At 42.0% G+C, this 27258-nt stretch overlaps 2 protein-coding genes across 3 annotated transcripts in view; both read right to left on the minus strand.

Moving 5' to 3' along the window:
* Positions 1–353: 353 nt before the first annotated feature.
* On the minus strand, positions 354–26611 carry LRP2BP (LRP2 binding protein). The gene is made up of 9 exons (XM_010344380.3): positions 26524–26611; positions 15398–15524; positions 14232–14344; positions 12613–12726; positions 8728–8870; positions 8544–8649; positions 7243–7466; positions 5284–5458; positions 354–1382 (listed from the first exon to the last, which is right to left on the minus strand). Exons 1-9 carry the CDS (start codon positions 26524–26526, stop codon positions 1317–1319), a joined length of 1071 nt encoding a protein of 356 aa, XP_010342682.1. The 5' UTR covers positions 26527–26611; the 3' UTR covers positions 354–1316.
* Positions 16681–27258, minus strand: part of UFSP2 (UFM1 specific peptidase 2) — a 41378-nt gene continuing 30800 nt past the window's right edge. The window contains exon 13 of one of the 2 annotated variants that reach the window (XM_003933835.4): positions 16681–26649. The gene's annotated coding sequence lies outside the window, so the exon portion shown is untranslated. Of the gene's footprint in view, positions 26708–27258 lie in introns of both variants that reach the window. The other variant, XM_074396714.1, reaches the window with a different exon arrangement.

Genomic DNA, 27258 nt, shown 5'->3' on the forward strand with positions numbered 1-27258 from the left:
AAAAATGTAGAAAATGAGCTGAAGCGGCCGGGCGCGGTGGCTCAAGCCTGTAATCCCAGCACTTTGGGAGGCCGAGGCGGGTGGATCACGAGGTCAAGAGATCGAGACCATCCTGGTCAACATGGTGAAACCCCGACTCTACTAAAAATACAAAAAGTCAGCTGGGCATGGTGGTGCGTGCCTGTAATCCCAGCTACTCAGGAGGCTGAGGCAGGAGAATTGCCTGAACCCAGGAGGCGGAGGTTGTGGTGAGCCGAGGTCGCGCCATTGCACTCCAGCCTGGGCAACAAGAGTGAAACTCCGTCTCAAAAAAAAAAAAAAAAAAAAAAAAAAAAAAAAAAAATGAGCTGAAGCAAAAAGAAATAACTTGCTTTATCTTATCAATATTTTCATATAGCAGTTGATTTTTTTGTTTCTTACATGTTCCGCATAAGTATACAGCAGTTGTTTTACTCATTAAATTCAGATCTTTGAGAGAAGATTTGGAGGGGCAAGAGTCTAAAGCAGTGTCTTATAACCTACTTTTTTGAAGTTTATATGGAATCAATTAGCCAATTATTTATGAACCTTTTTAAGAATAGAGGATGTCTCAAAAGAGTGCAGTTTTAGCTTTAGTAACTTCAGAAGTAGAAATGCTACACACACTTATTTAAGTTTCTTTACATTTTTTTACCCTTTAAATTTTGCGAATTTACATTTAAAATTTTTTAATGACTAAAACAAAATTCAAATGTTGTTTTTCAAAATTCACAAAACTAAATAAGTGACAAAGAGTTAAACTTTCGTGCCGGGCACGGTGGCTCACACCTGTAATCTCAGCACTTTGGGAGGCCGAGGCGGGCAGATAACCTGAGGTCAGGAGTTCAAGACCAGCCTGGCCAACATGGTGAAACCTCGTCTTTAAAAAAAATAAAAATAAAAAATAAAAATATTAAAGTAGTTAAACTTTCAAATGATGGTTTTAAATAAGTTTGTATCATTTAACTAAAGCTATACTAAGTCTTTTTGGAGACTCGGTATTTAAGAAAGGAAAAAGATAGTTGCTTTATAGAATGGTTTTGATACTTGAAATTGTCTAGTCCAGTCTGTAGGCTAAGAGGTGGACCTTTGAGGATTCTTCCAGCAATTTGACCCTGTATCTAGGGAAGTTGCAAAACTTAACAGTGTACAAATTCAAGAACGAAGTAACATGTCACCTGTAAAATACCCAGGATAGTGTAATTAGCAATGTGCAAAATAAGCAAACATAGCTAATGTAAAAATACACACATTGTAAGGTGTTAGCATGGATGATCTTTGTTGAAATACATTGTGGTCTAAATTCTTTGATGAATAAGTAAAGAGTGAAGTTCATCCGCCAATGCAGGATTCAGACGACAAGCCTTAAAATCAAAAAGAATCAGATATTTAGATACATTCTAATTGTTTGAGTCCTTCTTCTTTTTTAAAAAATTCATTTCAGAATAGTAGGCTGGCACAGTGTCTCACGCCTGTAATCCCAGCACTTTGGGAGGCCAAGGCAGGCAGATCATGAGATCAGGAGATTGAGACCATCCTGGCCAACATGGTGAAAAACACACCTAAAATATAGGTCTCTACTAAAACTACAAAAATTAGCTGGGCATGGTGGTGCATAATCCCAGATACTTGGGAGGCTAAGGCAGAAGAATAGCTTGAACCAGCGAGTCGGAGATTACAGTGAGCCGGGATCATGCCACTGCACTCCAGCCTGGTGACAGAGTGAGACTCTGTCTCAAAAAAAAGGGTAAAGTACAGTGAATTTCAAGGAAATTTGTTAAGATACTTTCTATTCTGATGTACTACTTTAACTGAAGCAGAGTGGATCAGAATTCAAAATAACCATGTTTTTATCATTTGAAAGAGAGAACATTTTATCAGTGCCAAGACTAAAGGGAACTTAGGCACCAGTGATAGCATTTTATTTTATGAATTTTTAAAGTAAGTAAAATGGAAAGCATTAACATTTGGCCTCAGAATTGATCTCATTTATGTGAATAACAGCATCTGTAATAATCTTATTTTAAAATATATAACTAAAATAGTTTTATTGTATCTCAATAGTGACAAGGTGAATAATTTCTAGAATGTCAAGAATTTGGGAGATCTCTCATCCAAACCCCACTCTGCAGAAAATGTCCCTTCAGTATCTGTGACAATTGCTCATTAGGTATTTTCTTGGTTGCTTCCAGTAACAGGAAGTTACCACCTTTAGAGAAACTTGTGGTTTTGTTTCCTCAACTGTTGTTTTAGAAGACTCTTCTTATTTTAAGCTGATACTTCTCTCCATGTACTCTAGAATCACTCAAAGGTCCTAACGGAATACATAATGATGGTTTCACAGAAACCTAAGACTCCAGGAAGTTGGAGTCATCCTGCCTGACAGTGGCAGAGCTGAGAGCAGTCCTGGGTCTGTCGCCTTCAGGTCCCAGTTACCATCTTACTGCCTCACCTTCTGCCATAACACACTGCCTGCCATGGGCTCTGATTCTGCTCACTCCCCGCCCGTTCCCTTCCTATGGGTCACTGCCGGTCTGGTGAAGGCCACAGTCAGGACCCCTCCTGTCCTTTGGCTCTGAGGGAGACAGTCTCCCTCAGATGACATCATTCCAGACCCTTCACTAGTTTACTACCTCAAAATGATCTCCATTTTATCAGTATCCTCATAATGTATAATGGCCCAGACTGAGTTGAGTATTCTAGATGTGGTCTTTTTAATGCAGAGTAATGGGGCTATTTTCTCCCATCATATGGAAAGTCGTTCTCAGATTGCAATCTGTTTTGCTTTTTTTTTTTTTTTTTTTTTTCCCTGAGACGGAGTTTTGCTCTTGTTATCCAGGATGGAGTGCAATGGCGTGATCTCGGCTCACCGCAACCTCCGCCTCTTGGGTTCAGGCAATTCTCCTGCCTCAGCCTCCCCAGCAGCTGGGACTACAGGCACGCACCACCATGCCCAGCTAATTTTTTGTATTTTTAGTAGAGATGGGGTTTCACCGTGTTGACCAGGATGGTCTCGATCTCTTGACCTCGTGATCCACCCGCCTCGGCCTCCCAAAGTGCTGGGATTGCAGGCATGAGCCACCGCGCCCGACCCTTTTTTTTTTTTTTTTTTAAGATGGAGTCTCGCTCTGTCACTCAGGCTGGAGTGCAGTGGCACAAGCTCAGCTCACTGCAGCCTCCTCCTTGCAGGTTCAGCAATTCTCTTGCCTCAGCCTTCCAAGTAGCCAGGACTGCAGGCATGTGCCACCACCATGGGCTAATTTTTGTATTTATAGCAGAGACGGGGTTTTGCCATGTTGGCCAGGTTGGTCTCAAACTTCTGGCCTCGGGTGATCCTCCCACCTCAGCCTCCCAAAGTGCTGGGATTACAGGCATGAGCCACCATGCCCAGCCTTGTTTTACTGTTTTATTCAGGATGAATATATACCACATTTCAGAATATGTTTGATAGAGTTTTCCTTCTTTCCTTTTTTTTCCTCCTTTTTTTTTTTAGAGAATTTCTAAGTCTCATTGACTAGAATTTTCTAAGGATATTAAGCATAGCATAGAACCTGAAATTGACTTGTTTGGAAATTGATGTAATACAGAGAGCTGGTTTTTTTCTTTCTTTTTTTGAGACAAAGTACCAGCTGGAGTGCAATGGCATGATTGCAGCTCACTGCAACCTCCGCCTCCCAGGTTCAAGCAGTTCTCCTGCCTCAGCTTCCAGAGTAGCAGGGATTACAGGCACGCACTACCACACCTGGCTAATTTTTGTATTTTTGGTGAAACCCCGTCTCTACTATATTGGCCAGGCTGGTCTCAAACTCCTGACCTCAAGTGATCTGCCCGCCTCAATCTCCCAAAGTGCTGGGATTATAGGCATGAGCCACTGCGCCCGGCCAGTATAGAGAGCATTTAAATGAAAAAAGTTAGACAACTCTTATACTAAGAATGGTGTAGGCCGGGCGCGGTGGCTCAAGCCTGTAATCCCAGCACTTTGGGAGGCCAAGGCGGGTGGATCACAAGGTCAAGAGACCGAGACCATCCTGGTCAACATGGAGAAACCTCGTCTCTACTAAAAATACAAAAAATCAGCTGGGCATGGTGGTGCGTGCCTGTAATCCCAGCTACTCAGGAGGCTGAGGCAGGAGAATTGCCCGAACCCAGGAGGCGGAGGTTGTGGTGAGCCGAGACCGCGCCATTGCACTCTAGCCTGGGTAACAAGAGCAAAACTCCGCCTCAAAAAAAAAAAAAAAAAAAAATAGCGGTAAGTACCTCAAAGGCCAGTTGCATTTGGTTGTGTGCTGTGTTTATGTGTTAGTATGACTTTGATGCTCTGGAAGTTTTAATTTTAAGCATAGTAATTTAGGGTTCCCAAACTTACCTACTAACATTGGAATCCCATGGGGAGCTTCAACAAATATGCTTCTGTCTCCTAGAGACCATGACTGAGATTTTCTGATATAAGGCCTGAACTTTGGAATTTGTAAAAGATCCTCAGGTGATTTTAACATGCAGAGAAGCCTGGGAACCACTGCTGTGATATCAGAGTCAGACACAGGACTCAAAAGACTGTTCCTTCCATCGTTCCCCCACGCAAGCTGAACAATCTGTGTACCACACCATTGTTTTACAAAGTCTGTTATGATGTAATTCTAGTTTGGACTCATGAATGTGATGGACCTAAGATGTGCACAGCTTTTTGGCTGTTTAAACTTAGAGTTAGTATTTATAATGCTCTCCCTTACCCCCTCCACTACCACACCCCTTGCTTTTTAGTAGTTACTTTATTTTAGATGTGAAATGCATTTGGGATCTAAATAAATTGGTCATATGGATTAAAATATGAAAAGCTTATTTTAACTGATTACCTCAGACTCAGGAATATCCCTCCTAAGTGTGGTAGATGTCATGCCCAAAAAAACTTTATATTTCTTTTCATACTAGAATGAACACACAGGTTCACACTTTTTCTAGATGAAAGACATTAACTGTTCCACTTTAAGGTCTTGGTGCTGGGCCTTAGGCTGCAGATCGTGGCAGAATGAAAGAGTAATTTGCATCAAAATAGTACTTTTAATCATTTGAGCTAAATTATGCTAATAAGAATCTGACGGAATTGTCTGCAAACAATCTGCATGTCTGACAGCCTCTCCGCAGACAAAGGTTATCTGCCCAGTAATTGAGTGGTAAGAAACCACTAATCCATAAAATCATTCAAGTTGCAGCTAAAAGCCTGGCAGTTTCTCTTTGGGTCAATTTCTATTTTGTTCCAAAGCTTACTTTAGAATAATAGTGTTTGGCTGTTGCTTCGTCCCTGGTGATGCCCAAGCCAAGCTGAAGACACCTTGCGTGGTAGAAGGATGCCATCGTCATGCCTCTGCTGATAAACTCCGGGAGGCAGTCTGTGACCTGGGCGATCGTGGGGATGTCATGAACCTCATCGTAATCAGCAATCCTGAGAGGATGTAGAGTTGTGAAATTGAAGAGGACATCAGTTATGGTTTAAGTCTAAAATGATGTGCCTAGAAAGTCCTTGTGCCCAAAGGGATTTCTCTCTGCTGCTTTGAGAACTGAGTTTGCTGTGTGGTGAAGGGTTCATGTAGCCAACTCCTGCCAGGAGATGAACTTAACATAGCGGTGACTTTACATCTCTATAATTATGCTCAGCAGGCTCAATAACCACTAGAAAGCAAAGGTATGTTTCTTTTTTCTTGTAGTATTACTTTTGGAAGTTTAATGTCACTGTGGATTTAAACTGAATGGAGGAGAAAGCATTTTCTATTTCTTTGGATCACGTATGGAAACATAACCTTAAATTTGGACTAGCCACATGGGACCAGAAAACCTTTTAAGTAAAGTAGCACATCTTCTTTAAAAACGGGCAATGAAAAGTCATCATCCTTTATACCCAGACATAAACATGGAGAATTGTGTGAAAATGCGATCCAGTCAACTCCATGTTAACCTCCATGTTAATCACAGTGTTATGTAGGTGAACATGTTAACCATGGTAACCACAGCATTAACTCCATGTTAACCACAACGAGTAGGAATGTGGAAAATAACGGAAAGCGCCAAAGATTTTAAAGATTTAAAGTCTTAGTTCTAACTGAGATGAGCCCTTGCTTGGAGACATTGGCAATCACTCCTGTAAGTGGTCTGCTGCCTGGAGCCCAAGACAGTGGGGAAGGGGCTAAAAGCAGCTCCTCCTCTGCTTCATTCTCTCTTGTAGATCACTGCCCTGCACTAAGGCTTGGAGAGAGGGGAGACCCGGCGCTGGGAAACATACCAGCACACGCAGAGTCTGATGGCCACTGCAGAGAACACCCAGGTCTGTCTCACTGACACATCGCTTTTATACACTGTGGGTAAATATGTGTCGGAAAGTACATGGAGCTTTACGGACTCCAGAAAAAGACTTTACTATATATTTTATTACATACAGTGTCGGTCTTTTAACCATCTTCTCATGTTACAGTTCCTACGAAGCTCTGTTTTAGTTGTACACTTACAGAACTGCATGACCAAGGAGTGTAGGAAGAAATGAAGACATAATAAATATTTGTGATATGCCAAGCTGTGTTAAGCACATTATAATCCTGCTGTAAAAGCATTCTCTTCTTACAAAGAAAGCAATTGCTGCTGAAGAAACTTGCTTCAGCTAATAGCACTGAAATCCAGAAGGCTAATTGCATAGAATTGTGCTATCCAGTATGGTAACCACTAGCCAATATGAATAGTTACGTTAATTAAAATGTTAAACGTTGAGTGCTAAGTTGCACTTGACACATTTCAAGTGCTCAGTAGCTGTCATTTCTAATATTGCAGAAGCTCTGTGAAGGATTTGGTATAGAACATCTAGTAGGAGTTCTTGTACTTTGATCCAGTTTATTTATTCAGACATTGCTATAGTTTGAATAGTAAGTTCCCTCCCAAATTCCAGTGTTACTAGTGTGACTATATCAAGAGGTGGAGCCCTTAAGAGGCCATCAGGCCATGAGGGCACCTCCCTCATGAATAGAACGAAAGCCCTTTTTATAGAAGAGGTTTCCTGTAGCTTTCTGCTGTCACATGAGTACATAATGGTCTTCCCCTCTGGAGGCTGCCGCCCTCACCAGACAACCAAACCTACCTTGATCTTGAACTTCCTGGCCTCTGGAACTGTGAGAAATTTCTGTTCCTTATAAATTACCTATCGTGTAGTATTCTGTTACAGCAGCACAAAACAGAGATATTCACCTTTTGGAAAATGCAACACACTTTGTAAAAAATTTCATCTTGTAGTAATACTCCACGAGATTCCCTTGAGCATAGACATTTCCCCGTTCTGCTGCTTCTCTTAAGCAATGCAGGGCAGCTTCAGTATCCTGGCGGATGCCTTGTCCGTACAAGTACATGAGACCAAGCGCACCCTGGGACTCCAGATTTCCATTGCCACATGCCTCTGAATGCCAGTAAAATGCCTGAGAAAAGCATAGTTTCATCATTTTATTTATGATCCACTCGATGAAATTATAAGGGAATACTAGACAGAAAAGAAATCTGTGGTTACAAGATAGCACTATTAATCATCTCTAGGAAATAGCTGTAGGCCTTTGGACAGATTTCACGCTAGCACACATGCCTCAAACAGTATGGAGGTGAGTTCCTCTGCTGTCTGTCCACAGTGCGGGTGAGGTCACAGTCCAGACAGCTTAAAGCAGAGGAAGACCAGCTGTCCTAGGTTTCAGGATCTGGGGATCTTCCAGAGCAAGGATCAGGAACATACCAAATAGGAACAAATAGTGTCTGAAAGGGTTGAGGCACAGCAGGGGGGCGGAGAACCGCTGATGCTACGGGAGAGTTCGAGCTCCCGGTGGATTCTAGAGATGGTAGCTGCTGTGCTGGGGCAACCAAGGATAAACGCTATATGTAGTCTCAAGCACATTTGCTTCATAGTCTGCTGCAGTGAATCTGAATTAGTTTAAAAAATTGCAGGTGGCTGCTCATGTATCTGAAGATGGCCTTAGTTGTTACGTGCCTCTTGCAAATTTGCCATTAACGTCTCTCCCCGACGGTTTTAAATATAAAACCCACCTACTTCTTCCCCACCATTTCCTTCTCCCTGTAGGATTTTTTGGAAACTGTTTCAATCATTGATGAAAGATTATATTTCTGTGAAAATCTTAGATGGACTTAATTTGTAACTACTTCTATCTTTTACTTATTAGTATCATTTATCAAATCAAAGGTAATATTAATCTATTCATACTTAAAAAGATTTTGGCCTTAATTTCAGGACCATTTCTCTTTTTTTAGCTTTGATAGTATAGTACACAAAATACTCTGATTCATGGTTTCCTTTGGTAGAGGTAGGGAAGGTGACATAATTAAAAGGCTTTGAGATCTCAAAATGTACACTTTCTCTACATTTTAAGGAAATAGAAGACATATTTAAAACCACAGACTTATTCCCCACCATTTTCTCAAAAAAGAAGTAGTGAAACAAATAGTAATCTAAATATAACACTAGCATTAAAAAAGAAAGAAGGGCATGTCACCTTTTCTAACTCTCTGGGCTCCTTGGTTGAGTAATACAGCCCGAGGATGCCTTGAGCCTTCACACTGGCTTTGGGATTTCCATTGTCTGCTGCAATAAGCCACAGTCTACAAGAGAAAGTGAGGCATGTTATTCTTGGTTTCAGCATTGCATTCAATCCTAATCTTGTTCTCGGGCAGGATTACCTTTCAGCTTCCTCATTTGATCGTTTAACACCTTTTCCTTCATAATAAGCTCTTCCGAGGTTGTAAGCAGCTGCAAATTTTAAGTGCCTTGCTTTGGGACATGGAGAATCAATAATTTTCTTCATATAGTCCACCCCTTTCTCCTTTGACAAAAGAAAGAACAAAAAACCCCTAATTTTTAGTTTTATCCAAACTGAATTTCTTTCTCCCAATAAGGCTGTGAAGTGTCCGCCCTCTGACACGATGTGTAATAGCATGAATCTGTGCCCAGTCCGACTGTCCTGGATTCTGCAGGGCAAGTGTTACGGACGAAAAGAATTTCTAAAAGTACATCTCCTATTTAGGCACTCCCAGGAGTTCTGGGATATAAGACATTTCCTTCCTTTTACAGCTGCCTGAGTTAATTTAAGTCTCAATGTGGGCTTCCTTTTTTCTCTTCTCCCTCCCATCTAAGAATCCTTATCCTGAATTAGCAGAGTTGTTAGAGCTGACTAAAGTGCAAGAATGGTCAGGAATTTCTTTCACATTTCTAATTCTTACAATACACTTGGGAGCCCCTAACGAATACTGTCTTCCATTCAGGCATACTTTTTACTGTGTGCTCAAGAGTTTGCATCTAATATACAAATCTTAGTCACTAATATGACAGTAGTCACAAGGAAAGTCACAAGATGATATTCTAACCACTAGCAAGACCAGATCAGCACCCCCCACCCCCCAAATCCATCAGACACAAACCTATAAACATGACCCAGAAGAAAATAATGTTGGACAAGCAAACATATTTTGGTTTTTGTTTGTCTGTTTGCGATGGAGTCTTGCTCTGTCACCCAGACACCTTTTCCTTCATAATAAGCTCTTCTAAGGTTGTAAGCAGCTGCAAATTTTAAGTGCCTTGCTTTGGGACATGGAGAATCAATAATTTTCTTCAGGTAAATGACACATTACATTCAATAAAACTAGGGACTGGGCTGGACGCAGTGGCTCACTTTGGGAGACTGAGGTGGGTGGATTACCTGAGGTCAGGAGTTTGAGCCCCTAACGAATACTGTCTTCCATTCAGGCATACTTTTTACTGTGTGCTCAGAGTTTGCATCTAATATACAAATCTTAGTCACTAATATGACAGTATTCACAAGGAAAGCACAGATGATATTCTAACCACTAGCAAGACCATATCAGCACCCGCCACCCCCAAATCCATCAAACACAAACCCTTAAACATCAACCAAAAGAAGAAAATAACGTTGGACAAGCAAACATATTTTGGTTTTTGTTTGTTTGAGATGGAGTCTTGCTCTGTCACCCAGGCTGGAGCACAGTGGAGTGATCTTGGCTCACTGCAGCCTCCCACTGCTGCCTCCCAAGTAGCTGGGACTACAAGCATGCGCCACCAATGCCTGACTAATTTTTTTATTTTTAGTAGAGACAGGGTTTCACCACATTGGCCATGCTGGTCTCGAACTCCTGACCTCAAGTCATCTGTCTGCCTCAGCCTCCCAAAGTGCTGGGATTACAGGCGTGAGCCACCACGCCTGACCTCAAATACATTTTGATAAACTTCATTCTAGCTTTTCCCTCACTGCTTTCTCAAAGTGCTATTGCTGGCTGAACACCGCAGTAGTAGATGAGAAAGTAAAGGAGTTTTCGTGATGCCTAAATTATAGGGACTTACTTTTGTGAATATGTGAAGTAGATATCTACCATTTCCCCCTGAACTGGACAGTAAGATAATTTCAGGTAACAGTTGTCAAGTGAAGTAGTTAATACATCTTCCGACAGATTACGATTCAATCTGGACAAAATATTTAAAACATTGTCTATAGGTACCAGAAAGTACCAAGCAAGCAGGCCAAAGAAGAGATTACTCTTGAAAATTGCAACTGTAAGGGATCCATAGAGTTCAGTGAATCCGAGGCAGGACAAACAGAATCCTCTCCCAGGCACACATCATCCTCAAACTGCTAAAATCCAAACATAAAGAAAAGATTGAAAGCAGTTAGAGGAAAATGACATATTACATTCAATGAAACTAGGGACTGGGCTGGACGCAGTGACTCACTTTGGGATGCTGAGGTGGGTGGATCACCTGAGGTCTCAGGAGTTTGAGACCAGCCTGGCCAACATGGTGAAACCCTGTCTCTACTAAAAATGCAAAAATTAGCCAGGCGCAGTGGTATGTGCCGGTAGTCCCAGCTACTGCAGAGGCTGAGGTGAAAGAATCACGAATCGGAGGTAGAGGTTGCAGTGAGCCGAGATTGTGCCATTGCACTCTAGCCTGAGCAAAAAGAGGAAAACTCCATCTAAAAAAAACAAACAAACTACGGACCAGCTTCATGAGAAATGAAGACCAGATGATTTTAAAATGACATAAAGTGTGGACAGAAAGAATTGTCATCCAGAAAAATAATTCATAAAAAATGAAGGCAAATTAAAGGCATTCTTAACTGTTTAGCAAAATCAACGAGAAAACTCATCAACTCCAGACCCATGCTACAAGAAATGCCCCTTAATGAAAATCATTCAGGGCCAGGTGCGGTGGCTCACGCTTGTAATCCCAGCACTTTGGGAGGCCGAGGCAAGTGGATCACCTGAGGTCAGGAGTTTGAGACCAGCCTGGACAACATGGTGAAACCCTGTCTCTACTAAAAATACAAAGAATTATCTCGGCATGGTGGTGGCACCTGTAATCCCAGCTACTTGGGAGGCTGAGTGAGGCAGGAGAATTGCTTAAACTCAGGAGGCAGAGGTTGCAGTGAGCTGAGATTGTGCCATTGTACTTCAGCCAGGATGACAGAGTGAGATTCAGTCATTGAGGTTGAAAGAAATAGGAAATGGTGCCAGATGGCAGCTCAGGCTGATAGCAAGGAAAGGTGAGCACCTGAAAGATGTAGCAGACATCAGAGGACACACATGAGCGCTCATACACGTGTGTACATATTTTTCTCTCTTTTTCTCAAAGCTGTGTGACCAAAGCAAAAACTAGAACTGTAATTTGTATTCTGGTGTTGATGACCCATATAAATGTAACATATATACCAGAACAAATAGCACCAAGGATTGGGACTGGGTGAATGAAAACACTTCTTCAACGTTCCTATGATTCACCTGAAGTAACTCGCTATTAACTCTACATAAATTGTGACATTTGAAAGTGCATATTACAATCTCTAAAACAAAAAACAAAACCAAAAAACAAGAACAGCTAAAAAGGTGGAATGCTAAATGGTAATCCAATTATCCCATCACCATTTCTCTTAAATCTGAAATAACATTTTTTTTTTTTTTTTTTTAATTTTCAGACAGTCTCACTTTGTTACCCAGGCTGGAGTGCAGTGGTGCGAACTGCAACCTCTGCCTCCCGGTTTCAGGTGATTCTCCTGCTTCAGCCTCCCAGGTAGCTGGGATTACAGGTGCCTGCCACCATGCCTGGCTAATTTTTGTATTTTTAGTAGAGATGCGGTTGCACCATGTTGGCCAGGCTGGTCTCGAACTCCTGACCTCAGGTGATCCACCTGCGTTGGCCTCCCAAAGTGCTGCCGTGAGCCACCGTGCCTGAACAGAAATAGCAATTTTATGATATGCTAAATACCTACGTATATATGTGGGTAATACCCAGTTATGTGAATCTGGAAGGGTTTTGGAGAGAAACTGATATTCTGGGGTTGGGGTTGGGGATGGAGAAAGGGAAGAGAGGCAAAAAGAAATTGATTTTTTAAAAATGTTTTTTATATAAATGTAAAAATACCAATATTCTTTAAAATGCTAAAAATCTAGATGTCATTCAAATATAAGCATAGATATGTATTAAAATACAATTTTAATTGTGTCCAATAAGCCACTGACAGTGCAATCTTAACCACTGTGACCAAGACACGAACTTACAGCGTCTAGAGCGGTCCCCAGCCCGTCATAATACATCACTCCTAGCTGGTAAGTTGCTTGATGGTCTTTCTCCTTGATTTCTTCAAACTGTTCTAATGCTTCTTCATACCATCCCTAGAAGCACCCAGAAGATATTTCATTATGATCTTAAAGTAATCCCGGGCCCAGCACAGCGGCTCATGCCTGTAATCCCAGCACTTTGGGAGGCTGAGGCGGGCAGATCACAAGGTTAGGAGATCGAGACCATCCTGGCTAACAGGGGAAAGCCTGTCTCTACTAAAAATACAAAAAATTAGCCAGATGTGGTCGCCTGTAATCCCAGCTACTCAGGAGACTGAGGCAGGAGAATCGCTTGAACCCAGGAGGCAGAGGTTGCAGTGAGCCGAGATTGCGCCATTGCACTCCAGCCTGGCAACAGCGAGACTCTCTCTCTCTCTCAAAAAAAAAAAAGTATTCTCAAACAGAGGCACGAAGGGGTCAAGTGTTTGTGCCCAAGTTAAACATACAGTTAACAAGCAACGCAGCCATATCTGAACCCATGCCCCACGCTGAGGAAGCACGCTCTCCACCATGGTGCTCTGCCATTCTCAGAGTGACAAGCACACGATGGGCCCTCAGCAAACATCTGTTGCCAGGATGGATAAAGGTGCCGTCGAAAAGTGGGATGTAGGTGAACAGCTGCCCAAATACTCTGTGAATGAAGGACAGTCTTCCAGTCTTCCCGTGGAAGTCAATGAAAAAGGGAAATGACATTACTGAAGTTGGGGTGACAGCTCACTCTACTTGCCAGGCTACCTCAACGTGATGTGGCGAAAGAGGGCGACTTCCTCCTATGCTAGCCAGGGACACGTAAAGCTGCCTCTACGTACTAGATAAAAACCAGGGTTCCAATGAGTATTAATACGAAGCTATCTGATTATATATATATATATATATATATATATATATATATATACACACACACACATATATATATATATATATATATATACATATATATATATATTTTTTTTTGAGAGGAAGTTTCGCTCTGTCACCCAGGCTGGAGTACAGTGGCACCATCTTGGCTCACTGCAACCTCCACCTCCTGGGTTCAAGCAGTTGTCTGCCTCAGCTTCCCAAGTAGCTGGGGTTACAGGCGCACACCGCCATGCCTGGCGATTTTTTTTTTTTTTTTTGTATTTTTAGTAGAGACAGGGTTTCACCGTGTTAACCAGGCTGGTTTCCAACTCCTGACCTCAGGTGATCCACCCACCTCAGCCTCCCGAAGTGCTGGGATTACAGATGTGAGCCACCCCACCTGGTCTGATAATATAATTTGTATTATTAAATATTTTGAGCAAAAATATAAAAATTTGATTTTTAATCTATAATGTAAAATTGATTTTATACTAAAATGACTCCCATAAATGGCATTCCTGACATGGATTTTATGAAGAAAGGTCAGCTAACTCCGTAAGCTGGCAGCACTGTATCCTACTTAAAGCCACAGGCAGAGTCGGTGTAATTTGACAGAATGTTCCTAGTGTAACACAGTAAGAAACTCTACATGAAGTTTTCCTCTGAGGAGCTAACAACATAATTAGAAGAAATGAAAGTGAATAAACAAAAAATAATACCTCTTCAAAATAGAGCTGCCCTCGTAGGAAATATGCCAGATGGTCCCCTTTTCGTATTCTTTCCTTCAAGAGCTGCAATGCCTTATCCACCAAACTAGCATGCGTGTAACGATCTGATTTTTAAAAGGGAAGGAATTTCATTAACCACACAATATAAATTTTCTCTCTTGAAGTAATAATTCATATAAAATCCATCTAACACAGTGGACATTATTTCTTTCTAGTGCTCATTCCTACAGCTGGCCTCCTTAGCTCAAGGACTCCTTCCTGGAAAAGGGCCTGATCACAGAACCTAACACTGTGCCTTGTATAATAAAGCAATATTGGCCGGGTGTGGTGGCTCACACCTGCAATCCCAGCACTTTGGGAGGCCGAGGCGGGCGAGTCACCTGAGATCGGGAGTCTGAGACCAGCCTGACCAACATGGAGAAACCCTATCTCTACTAAAAATACAAAATTAGCCGGGCATGGTGGTTCGGGCCTGTAATCCCAGTTACTCGGGAGGCTGAGGCAGGAGAATCGCTTGAACCCAGGAGGCGGAGGTAATGGTGAGCCGAGATCGCGCCATTGCACTCCAGCGTGGGTGACAAGAGTAAAACTCCATCTCAAAAAAGAAACAAAAAGATACACTTGTTGATTGGTTTCACACTAACCCTGCTCATGGCCAGGCAGGAGCCCTACCACTGCAGGGCTAGGTATAAATCCATGCATTGCTTTGTCTTCAGTGGGCAAAGCTGCCTGGAGGACTGAGTGAAATTCTTAATTTGAGCCTTAATGACAGCCCCTCTAAGCAAATGAGCAGCCCATCCCTAAGATAATATTTTTAAGTTTATAGGGAAAATAAGGTATTTAAATAATAATTGCAAGTAAAGCATGCGATTGCTCTCTTTAACAGAAGTGACATCTGGCTTCTGTTTTCTAGAAGCATGTCTGTAAGTCCTGAGAGTAAAATCAAGGCCTAACTGTGAGACCTCACTGATGATTTGCTACCAGATAAATGAGCAGTTTCACAGATTCCTGCAGAAAAACGCAAAAGGACTGTAACGATGAACCACTTCCTTGAAATCGGCAAAACACATTATTTCTTGTCTCCTTTGTTCTAGCATACAAAGTGAACTTTTGGTGAAAGTATTTTCCAAGGGAAGCTTAAATCTCAGGATTTGTACCAGTCTTTTCCTTTTTCCACTGCAAGAATTTTTGTCTTTTAGCAGCATACTGAGATACAGAGGCATAAAAGGGGTTCTTGGGCAACTTCTCACTGGTCAACTTCATCCTTTTTCCACAACGTGTGTTCTATGAGCAAGAATAAAAAACAAGATGGTAAGAAATTCCTTCCTCCAGCAAAGTACAAAGAGAGACTCTACTCCCCCACCAGCTGCTCATTATGGTCGCCTAGATAGAACACCGACCACCAACTCTAGAGGATGTGACTATTCTCTCCTAGGACACCAAGACCCTCCCTAGGTGAGATACAGCCATTCTCCATGTCATTGTCCCTGGCGTGCCATTAACGATGAGACCTGTTTGCATGTCCTGTCTGGCTATGGGTTTATTCATGAAGATGAGTCATGTCGCCCAGCACAGGCGTTGCCACATAGTGGGACCTGGTGACACTGCCAGAGATAGAGCTCTTCTACACCAGTACTTTCTGTGCCCTTGTAACTGACAATCATCGGATGAATCCATTTCACATGAAAGCATGTGTCTCTTTTACCTGGGAACACACCGTATTTTAGCTGTGTTCAGTTTTATCTTCCTGTCTGTATTGGATTGCCATGTTATAAGATGGATCACAGTTGAATGGTAAATCAGTGTCTTCATATAAAATGTAGAGGTCACCTCATTTGGGGTGAAGGAGTCCAGGTTGGCCTAGGCTGAGGCTAGGCTGAGGGTAGTGAGGCAGCAAACTCAGTTGTTGCTATGCTTTTGTGTTTACTCCTTGACATTCCACTGTTACAGCTTACTTTCACCAATCAGAAACAGGCTTCCAGCAAAGGTTCCTGATTGGAGGTCAAGAGAAGAACTCGAGAGACCTTTAGCGTGAGTGGAAAGCTGCATTTTTACATAATTACATGATGCTATATTAGAAAATAAATTGCTTAAGTGAGAAGGAAATGCATAAAAAAAAATTCAGTATATTTGGGGAAAAAATCACTGAACTGTCTTTGTCATTTTAGAAGAGTCATTTAATCTTTTGAGACAGAGTCCTGCTCTGTCGCCAGGCTGAAGTGCAGTGGTGCCATCTCAGCTCGCTGCAACCTCTGCCTCCTGGGTTCAAGCGATCCTTCTGCCTCAGCCTCCTAAGTAGCTGGGACCACAGGCGTGCGCCACCACACCTGGCTAATTTTTTTGTATTTTTAGTAGAGATGGGGTTTCACCATGTTGGCCAGGATGGTCTCGATCTCTTGACCTCATGATCTGCCTGCCTCAGCCTCCCAAAGTGTTGGGATTACAGGCGTGAGCCACCACGCCCTGCTGCAGCATTATCATTCTTGTACATGATGATTGGATCTCTGGAATCCAAAGAAATCAGCTTAAAGACTGCGTGACTTGATTAGCTCAGCAAAGTGGCAGGGCACAAAATAAGTGAACAAAGATGAGAAGCTTATCTTTCATAGCCAGTGAGAAGCTCCATTTGGCAAGGAATGTTCATTCATAGTAACACAAAAATATACAATATGTGGGAGTAACCTCAGAAGTATCTATGACCTATATGTAGAAAACTATTAACATTTAAAAAATTAATTTTAAAAATCCAGGATTCAAGTCAGAGACCCAGAAAGGGATGGGCAGAGAGGACAAGAGAAAAGGCTGGGTTCCAGCCTAACTTGGTGCTCTTGAGGGCATGGGGCAGGTGGATTCCAGCCATTTCTGTGCTTTGGAAAAGCTGCTGATGGTGTTTTTGTTTTCACATGAACGCCATCCTCACTAGTCCTAGCCCACACCTTTGGATATAGAAGACACGTACACCCCAACATGACCCCCGGACCTTGGAGACTGCACCCTCCAGCAGTGCCTGGGACCCTTGTAAACAGAGGGGTCAGTAGAAACCTAGTTGCTTGGGACTAACTGAAAGGACTAGCTAGTGGTGAGGAGCTCAGGCAGCAGGACTGCGAAGGCCACTGAGCTAAGGTCAGAGTCAAGTGGATGCCCTGGAGATGTGTACGTACATTATGTTTACTAATATATAAAAGGAAAGAAGAGGGGGAAAGACTCTACATGTAAACACGTCAAAACCATTATGTTGGATGGGCGCGGTGGCTCATGCCTGTCTTTAATCCCAGCACTTTCAGAGGCCAAGGTGGGTGGATCACCTGAGGTCAGGAGTTCAAGACCAGCCTGGGCAACATGGTGAAATCCCATCTCCACTAAAAATACAAAAATTACCTGGGCTAGTGGTGCGTGCCTGTAATCCCAGCTACTTGGGAGGCTAAGGTGTGGCCAGTGTCATGTTGGGGTCACCACCTGAGATGTAGATTACCACCTGCAGAGGTCTGCCCTGCAGACCTTGAGTCAGCAATGGATGAATAAGATGCACTCACGAACACCAGAATACAGTGAATCTGAGTGGGCTAGGGATGGTTGTCAGCTGCTTCAGAGGGCGACGGCAGTTAACTGATCACGTTTCCTTGTCCTCCTTTCATTTATTCAACATAGATTTAACAGAGGTTCTAAGTCAACAGACTCGTGGATTGTTAACGTGGTTAAAAGAGTGGTTTTACAAATGATAAAAGGTCTTGGTTCTGGAGGCCCAGACTAAACACCATCAAGGGGTAATTCCCCTTCAACCTCCCCCTGGGAGGACCATCCAGCACAAAGTTTACATGAGCAAACAAATCAGAGTAGAAACGAAGGAATGTGGCATAAACAGACTTACCTGGGGAAGCTCTTATCGTCCCTGTCTTTTACCCTATGACTCAGAGTTCTAACGTCATGAACTGGCTGCCTTCAGGCCATTCCATTAAAATCTTTGGGACTTCCAAAAGGTTCTAGACTATAATCTTCTAACTTTCCCTAATATTTTGCCAGCCAACCTGAGTGAATCACTGAGGCAAGAGATGGGAGGTGAAGATGGCAGTGATCTGAGATTGTGCCCAGCACTGTGGCCCTGGCAACAGAACGAGACTCAGTCTAAAAAAGAAACATACATTCAAACAGAAACCACTGTGTTGAACTGTGGAATTACGTGCAGCTATATAATGCCTTATCTGAAACCTTAGGAACACATGTTTTAGAATTCAGATGTGTTTGGGTTTTGGAAATGTTACACAATACACAGATAACATCTAACACATTACACCATCATACTGCAGAGCCGCCTAAGCATGGTCTAGGATTGCACCCTTTTGCCATAATTGTATTCCTGCAGTAAAATGTAATGTTCACATAAATGGAATAAACACTAAATATAGTTTCAGGTGTGTGCAGGAAAGATGAGCTTGCTGCCTTAAGAAGTATAAAAATACTTTGTTTCAGCCCTCCATGTATTTTTGAATTGCAGGGAAGAGACTGTGGACCTGTACATTTCTCTTCTCTATTTCTCAAATTTTCTGTAGTGATATTGTGGTGAGGTTGCACATTTATTGACATTGCCCACAGCCAGCCAGCCTTAAGCCTCCATATTCCCCCTGAGGTTCTCACCCCACTGGATAACTGGTTCTTGCAGAAGTGGGCCGCCTCTTCACACCAGAGCTAGAGAAGCAGCCCCAGCCCCGGGCCTTCTCAATGTCTGAATGTCTTGAAGGCTGTCTCCTGACTCGAGTTAGGAGGCAGGGGAAGAATGAAGGCCTCTGGATCTGATTCCTGCCTCTCTCTCTCTCCCTTTCCCCACTGTTCTGTGGGTGTGGAAAGGCTGTGTGACAGGCCCTCGACAGGAAAAGCGATGCTGAGGATAGGCCGGTCCTAGGGGAGGCCCCTGTGGTATGCAGACTGCCCGTTAAGTTAGTTGAATTTAAAATTACATTAGTATTTTCAGGCCTGTGGGGCAGCTCTAAACCCAGATGATGGAGGAGTTCATGGCATCTAAGGCAGGGATTCGAACTCAGAAATTAGTAACGTGGCTTCTCACATCTCAGATGGTAGGCGAGTCTAAGGTAAGTGCAGCGCAGTGCTCTGCTGGTCTGATGAGAAGAGGTTAGGCAGGTTTCATGAGGGACAAGGCTATCGTGTCTACTGCACCAGCAACATCCCAACAGTAATTAGAGACCTTTGATACCGCCATGTCCAGGGGTCGTATTTCTGCCTATCTACTAACTCAAGGAGATCTTGGGCTCCCAGATTTCCCTTTCCCTTTACTAGCCCTGTTATCTATTTATCAATCTCCCAATCATCTACCTACTTACCTACCTAACCTACCTAGCCTGCCTGCCTATCAAGCCTACCTCTCTATCTAGGACTTCCAGTAAACACAGGTTCAGTAAGAATGAACCTTAAGCTTTGCTTCCTCTACCTCATAGTGTTTTCACAGCAGTTGTAAGAAAATGTTTCAAATTAAAAATTATACAGATAAGTCATATTTCAATTATATATGTACATGCTTTTTCTGAAGGTATGCTATGTATTCATCTACTGTCTTTATATTCTTTAAATGAAGAAAATAGGTTGAACAATAAACATTTCCTTACAGTAACTCAAATTTGTCAAAATGTGTTAACATCCTACTCAAATTAATCTTTGTTCCTAGGAGGAGAAAAAGTATACAATGCTGATCTTACTAACAGAATAATTAAGCAAGCGAATATCAATGTAATGTATGATGCCGATATAAGTTCTATTTAGAGTCTATATCTAGTATTCTACATTTTCCAGGCACTTTAAATGATCTTCATTAAAAAAAAAAACAACTGAGTTTCAGGCTAGGCACAGTGGCTCACACCTGTAATGCCAGCACTTTGGGACGCCAGGGTGGGTGGATCACGAGGTCAGGAGTTCAAGACCAACCTGCCCAAGATAGTGAAACCCCCATCTCTACTAAAAATACAAAAATCAGCTGGGCATCTTGGCAGGCGCCTGTAATCCCAGCTACTCAGGAGGCTGTGGCAGGGAATCGCTTGAACCCAGGAGGTGGAGGTTGCAGTGAGCCAAGATCGTGCCACTTGCACTCCAGCCTGAGTGACAGAGCGAGACTGTCTCAAAATTAAAAAACTGAGTTTCAAACTTTTGAGTGTCTCAAATCATCTAGTAAATCATTTTTAGTTATCCAGTTTTATGCAAGTGCAACTGGTAATACAGATTTCTGATCTGACAAGCTTAGTATCTGCTCATCTACGGTCCTTATATTCTTTAAGTGAAAGAAACAGTCTGCATGTTAAGTACATCAGTAGCCCTCTGGCCTAGCATTCTTGGGAGTGGCAGGTGGTCCACTGAACAAGAGTGACAGTGGAGATTAGTAAAAGAGTGTCCATAAATACCATTTGTACTTTATACTCGACATGTATAAAAAAATATAGTTATTTACCAATCTTTTCATGTAAGGCCAGAAGTGATTTAAGTAGTGTTCAACTGTGAAAATTTAGAGTTTTCTTGCATAAACCATGGGCATACGAATTCCAGATTAGGTTCCTTTAAAATGGAGTATAAATTTAAAAATGCCCATAAACAATTAGAGTACAGAGTTCTTCCTCCATCTTTTACAGCTGACTTATCTACTTGAAAACAATTTTTCATAGTGATGACTTTGAAAGCATTAATTTTCTTACAATCTCTTATGTCTCTCTCATCTCATCAGTCATGTAATATTTAATTGAGGTGACTCAAATATTACCGCTTCGCGTGGTGACTCACGCCTGTAATCCCAGCACTTTGAGAGGCCACAGAGGGTGGATCATTTGAGTTCAGGAGTTCAAGACCAGTCCGATCAACATGCTGAAATCCTGTCTCTACTAAAAATACAAAAAATTAGCCAGGCATGGTGGCATACGCCTGTAGTCCCAGCTACTTGGGAGGTTGAGGCAGGAGAATTGCTTGAACCTAGGAGGCGGAGGTTACAGTGAGCTGAGGTGGTGCCACTGCACTCCAGCCTGGAAAAGAGAGAGACTTGGTCTCAAATTACATATATATATATATATATATATATATATATATATATATATATGTATGTATATGTAATTGAATTACATTTTATAATAATCCTTATAGGTGTGGAGAAACTGACTCTTGGTTAGGCACACAGTTTAACTGGTGTGAGCCCAAGCGACTGACATCCTAGAGAATACCCTAAGGCCTTCAAATGGTCAGAGCAATAGGCAGTCAGCATGTCTTACGAGGAAATGAGGTGTGTTGGGCAAGCAGATCAGACAGCCATGAGAACTCTGCGGCTGTGAGAACTTTTTAAGTGCCTCAATTCCTCTTTTTGGAAACACACTTTACGTTTTACAATAATTTCAGATGTACAGAAAAGTTGCAAAGATACTACAGTGTTGCCTCGGTTTCCCCCACTGTTAACATTACATTATATGGTATGTTTGTCACAACTAAGAAACCAACGTTGGTTCATGAGAATTATCTAAAACTCTATACTTCATTAGTATTTTATGACTTTTTTCACTCTTGTCCTTTTTCTGTGCCAGGATCCCACACAAGTTACCACACGGAGTCCTGTCTCCTTAGCCTCTTCTGGTCTGTGACAGTTTCTCAAACTTTGTTTTTCATAACCGTGACAGTTTTGAGGAATACTAGCCGTCCGTCCTACAGAACGTTCCCCCAATCAACTTTCATCTGTTCTACTCATGACTAGACTGGGCTATGGGTTTTGGGGGAAGAATACCAAAGAGGTGAAGTGGCCTTCTCATCACATCCTATCAACAGGACTTTTCACGAGGATGTTAACTGTCACCTGGCCACGGCAGCATCTGACAGGCTTCGCCACTGTAAAGTGGCTTATTTTTTCCCCTTTCCATGCTCTGCTTTTTGGAAGCAAGTCATTATGTGTAGCCGACATTCAAGAGGGCGCTGGAGGAGGAATTCATCTTCACCAGGGAATAGCTACATTAAGTATCTGAAATTCTTTTGTAAAGAAGCACTGTCTTCTGTCTCCCATTTATTTATTTATTCAGTTGTTTCTATCAGTATAGGCTCATGGATACCTATTTTACTGAGTTATAATCCAACAGCATATGCTTTTGTTCCAGTTTTGGCCATTGGGAGCTCTTTCAGGTTGGCTCCTGGGTCCCTCTGACATGTCCCGTCCTTTTGCTCTGTGAGCATTTCCTTACTTGTTCTGGTATACAATATGCCCTGGCTCATCTTCTGTTTGTTTGCCCCAGCCCTAGAATCAGCAATTTCTGCAAGGAGCCCTGGTTTCTTTGACCAGGGAATGGCATTAGAAACCCAGATCTGGGTGCTAGGTGGGTTCATGTTATGGGGTGTCACTGCATTAGGCCCTCTCACAGCAGGCAGAGCTAGGACACAGATATGTGCTAACCCTGTATACACGCACACCTGTAATTGTTTCTGCTTCTATACATCTTGATCTATATTAAGCTAACCGTGAATTCTTACTGATATTGTGGACAAATCCACTACCATGTGGCTGATTTTAGCCTTTCTACTTCTCTCTCCAACAAGAAACCTGGCTCCCCCCATCTATCAGTTTAATATTAAGGACTAACTTTCTTTTTCTCTACTTCATGTAATTCCATAAATTTATCATCTGTAATTTCCAGATGTCACTGAGAGGAATATATGACCAGGAGGAGAAATAACAAACCTATGAAATACTCTTCGATTTCTCCAAGTTCTTAGTACATAGTGAAGAAGTGGACATTTAAATATGGTTGCCATTGAGACCACTGGAACCCTTTTGATTATATGCTCTCAGGAAATTAAACATCATCAAAACAGGATAACTATACTTTCTCTTTTCTTTTTGCCACAATATCCTGATGCAGCAGTTGTTTAGAATAACTATACAATTTATCACATTCCCAAGAAATTTGAGTTATCAGGGCTAGAAGAATTTAAGTTAAAGAGGAATTAATCCTTTAATTTACGTTAAAGGATTTCTTTGTGAGAAATCCTTCCGTTTTTACAATCATTAGGGTAAGGGATTTTAGACAGTGGCCAATGAAAGCCAGAATTATATCCGATTAATTCAAGTGATTTTAAATCTGTGGATTTTTTTTTTTAAATTTAAAAATCTGTTGAAATTCCAGATCTGGCTAAAACCTTCAGTCTTTGAAAAGTTTTCATATTTGGAATGATATTTTCACCTTCAGTATATGAACGTCAGAACTATTATTGCTATAATGTAATTATTAATAAAAATATTGTTACTTCTAAGGCTCAGTGGACTCTGGTCAATGTTGACAGATCATGGGTGCCTGGATGGTAATAAACAAGACATCATATTCAGAAATGCTTGATCCATATTACTTCAATGCTTTGGTGTTATAATATTCTCAAGAGATTTTAAAAATACATGTGAACCCAGGCCAGCTATTGAGATTTTTAGTTTTCAGTATTTTTGAGCTGAGGCCTCACTCTGTCACCCAGGCTGGAGTGCAGTGGCATGATCTTGGCTCACTGCAGCCTCTGTCTCTTGGATTCAAGTGATTCTCCCACCTCAGCCTCCCAAGTAGCTGGCATTACAGGCATGCACCACATGCCTGGCTAATTTTTGTATTTTTAGTAGAGACAGTTTCGCCACGTTGGCCAGGCTGATCTCAAACTCCTGGCCACAAGTGATCTGCTCGCCTCAGCCTCCCAAAGTGTTGGGATTACAGGCATGAGCCACTGCATCTGGCGAGATTTTTAGTTTTACTTTACATTCTTTCACTTGCTTTAGAGCTAAACTTTTCTATGGCACTACTAAACATATACAATCCAATTACTGTTTTAAAAGAGTGATCACTGGGAATTAGTAGGTATTCTCTATTACTACTCCTTTCAGTACTGTGCATTTAGGTAATGCTTTCCAGTGTTTTCTTAATAAGAAACAGGAAAACACAGCAAGCAGGAAATAGATAAAATTAGCTCACTGGTATCTGGGCATGGTGGCTCATGCTGGTAATCCCAGCACTTTGGGAGGCCAAAGCAGGTGGATCATGAGGTCAGGAGTTCAGGACCAGCCTGGCCAACACAGTGAAATCCCGTCTCTACTAAAAATACAAAAATTAGCTGGGTGTGGTGGCAGGTGCCTGTAATCTCAGCTACTTGGGAGGCTGAGGCAGGAGAATCGCTTGAACCCAGGAGGTGGAGGTTGCAGTGAGCCAAGATCATGCCACTGCACTCTAGCCTGGGCGAAAGAGCCAGACTCTGTCTCAGAAAAAAAAAAAATAGCTTATTGGTTCTACCAACTACATCTAATAATTTTCACCTGGCACAATTCACTTATTCAAGAGTAGTTACTTGAATAGGAAGTACTAGGTTTAGTATTGTGGGAGATTCAATTCCAGGAACAAGGCTACATTAACAGTCATTACTAAATGACAAAGCTGTTTTTCTATGGATTATGATAATTTTCTCTGAAGACTTTCTTTTGCGGCCAGGTGTGGTGGCTCATGCCTGTAATCCCAGCAGTTTGGAAGACAGAGGCAGGTGGATCACTGGAGGTCAGGCGTTTAAGACCAGCCTGGGCAACATGGTGAAACCCCGTCTCTACTAAAAATACAAAAATTAGCTAGGTGTGGTGGCAGGTGCCTGTAATCCCAGCTATTTGGGAGGCTGAGGCACGAGAATTGCTTGAACCCAGGAGGTGGAGGTTGCAGTGAGCCAAGATCATGCCACTGCAACTCTAACCTGGGTGAAAGAGTCAGACTCTGTCTCAAAAAAAAAAAAAAAAAAAATGCCGGGCACAGTGGCTCACGCCTGTAATCCCAGCACTTTGGGAGGCCAAGGCAGGTGGATCACAAGGTCAAGAGATTGAGACCATCCTGGTCAACATGGTGAAACCCCGTCTCTACTAAAAATATAAAAAATTAGCTGGGCATGGTGGCGTGTGCCTGTAATCCCAGCTACTCAGGAGGCTGAGGCAGGAGAATTGCCTGAACCCAGGAGGCAGAGGTTGCGGTGAGCCGAGATCGCACCATTGCACTCCAGCCTGGGTAACAAGAGCGAAACTCCGTCTCAAAAAAAAAAAAAAAAATTAGCTTATTGGTTCTACCAACTACATCTAATAATTTTCACCTGGCACAATTCACTTATTCTAGAGTAGTTACTTGAATAGAAAGTACTAGGCTTAGTATTGTGGGAGATTCAATTCCAGGAACAAGGCTACGTTAACAGTCATTACTAAATGACAAAGCTGTTTTTCTATGGATTATAATTTCTCTGAAGACTTTCTTTTGCGGCCAGGTGTGGTGGCTCATGCCTGTAATCCCAGCAGTTTGGAAGACAGAGGCAGGTGGATCACTGGAGGTCAGGCATTTAAGACCAGCCTGGGCAACATGGTGAAACCCTGTCTCTACTAAAAATACAAAATTAGCTAGGTCTAGTGGCACATAACTGTAATCCCAGCTACTTGGTTGGCTGAGGCACAAGAATCGCTAGAACCCGGGAGATGGACGTTGCAGTGAGCTGACATCACGCCCCTGCACTCCAATTTGGGTGACAGAGCAAGACTGTTTCAGAAAAAGAAGAAAAGGCTTTATTTTGCATTACAGAAACCAGTCTTGGTAGCCTGAATTTACCAGAGGTGACCAAAAGTCTTTAAAACATACAGGTATAAGAATGTGGGCTCTGGAGTCAAACTGAGTTCAAATTCCTGATTTACCTTCTAATAATTACATGACAAGTTAATGGAGCTCCCTAAGCCTCAATTTCCTTTTCTGTACAATGTAGGTAATACCTATCAGCACTAGTCTTGAGGCACAAGTGCTCAGTGAATGTCTATTTGTAATATAATAAACTGGAATTGGTGTTAGTGGTTAATCCTTTCTCACGTGTCAGCCTCTCTCTATTTCACAGCGCTTTTGTATGTGTATCGTCCACTGCCCTAGACTGAACTACACAGAGCGCTCTCAATACTGAAAGATATTTCACACTTCTTAGAAATACTCTTCCTTCCTGGACTACTTAGCAAAATCTTACGCCTCAAGACTCAACCCACACATCTCTCATTTATTTGGTCACTTACACATCAACATTTTTTTTTAAAACACTCACTCTAAATGGCATCCTCTTTCTGGAAACACATATACCAGCAATTAAAACATGTAAAATTAGCACTGCTTAGGAGAACGCCATTGAATATGTATCTTAGATCATCTTCCTTTTTAGAAAACTCATCCCACGTGCTACACGCCTCGTGAAACTCGTTACTTGCCAGTAAGATACTGTCCCCAAATGTACTTACCATGTTTTTGTGCGCTGTAAGCTTTGTTCAGTTTATAGTTTCTAGGTCCATTACTAATGATGAGTCAGATATCCAGCCGAGATAGAACTTTTTTTCTGAAAACACTGTGAGCAATGGCCAAGTTCGCTGTGATTAAAGGGAGAAAAGCTTTAACGACTCCCGAGATTTCTTTTCCTTATGAAATCTGCATATGTAACAAAGTTAAAAAAACGACCAGAGTTAATGCATACTGAACAGAATCTTTTTTCAAAGAAATATGGAGGCACTTTCACCACAGAAACATCCCATTACATATGCTAACTGCAATATTTATGTTCAGAACTCTAAGAACGTGTCTGATACTCTTTATTAGTTAGGAACTCCTGAAAAGGAACTTCTGTGCAAACCTGGAGCTCAAATACAAGGGGTGGGGGGTGGGGCGGTGGGATAATGAGGGGAGAAACACGAGATATAGGGGATGGGGGGATGAAGGCAGCAAACCAAATTGCCATGTATGTACCTATGCAAGAATCCTGCATGATCTGCACATGGACCCCAGAACCTAAAGTACAATTAAAAAAGAAAAAAGCAGTGTGCTTATTGATTTGATAAAAGGGAAATCGGCAATATGGACATGTGCTCACCTCACAAATCTCCGACAATATCTCTGCAGTGCTATTCTTTGAACACCATTGAAAGGTATTGTGAATAGATTAAACGTTAAAAATATGGACTATAAGAACGATTCGGTATACT

This window comes from Saimiri boliviensis, chromosome 3 (assembly GCF_048565385.1).
Source record: "Saimiri boliviensis isolate mSaiBol1 chromosome 3, mSaiBol1.pri, whole genome shotgun sequence".
Taxonomy (NCBI): Eukaryota; Metazoa; Chordata; class Mammalia; order Primates; family Cebidae; genus Saimiri; species Saimiri boliviensis.

Excerpts from the sequence above, each read along its gene's own strand:
- LRP2BP (XM_010344380.3), bottom strand. Across the intron at positions 14,345-15,397 it reads GTGGAAAAAGGAAAAGACTG|ATCGTTACACGCATGCTAGT; the intron begins GTACAAATCCTG and ends TTTAAAAATCAG. Across the intron at positions 8,650-8,727 it reads TCAAATGAGGAAGCTGAAAG|ACTGTGGCTTATTGCAGCAG; the intron begins GTAATCCTGCCC and ends TTTCTCTTGTAG.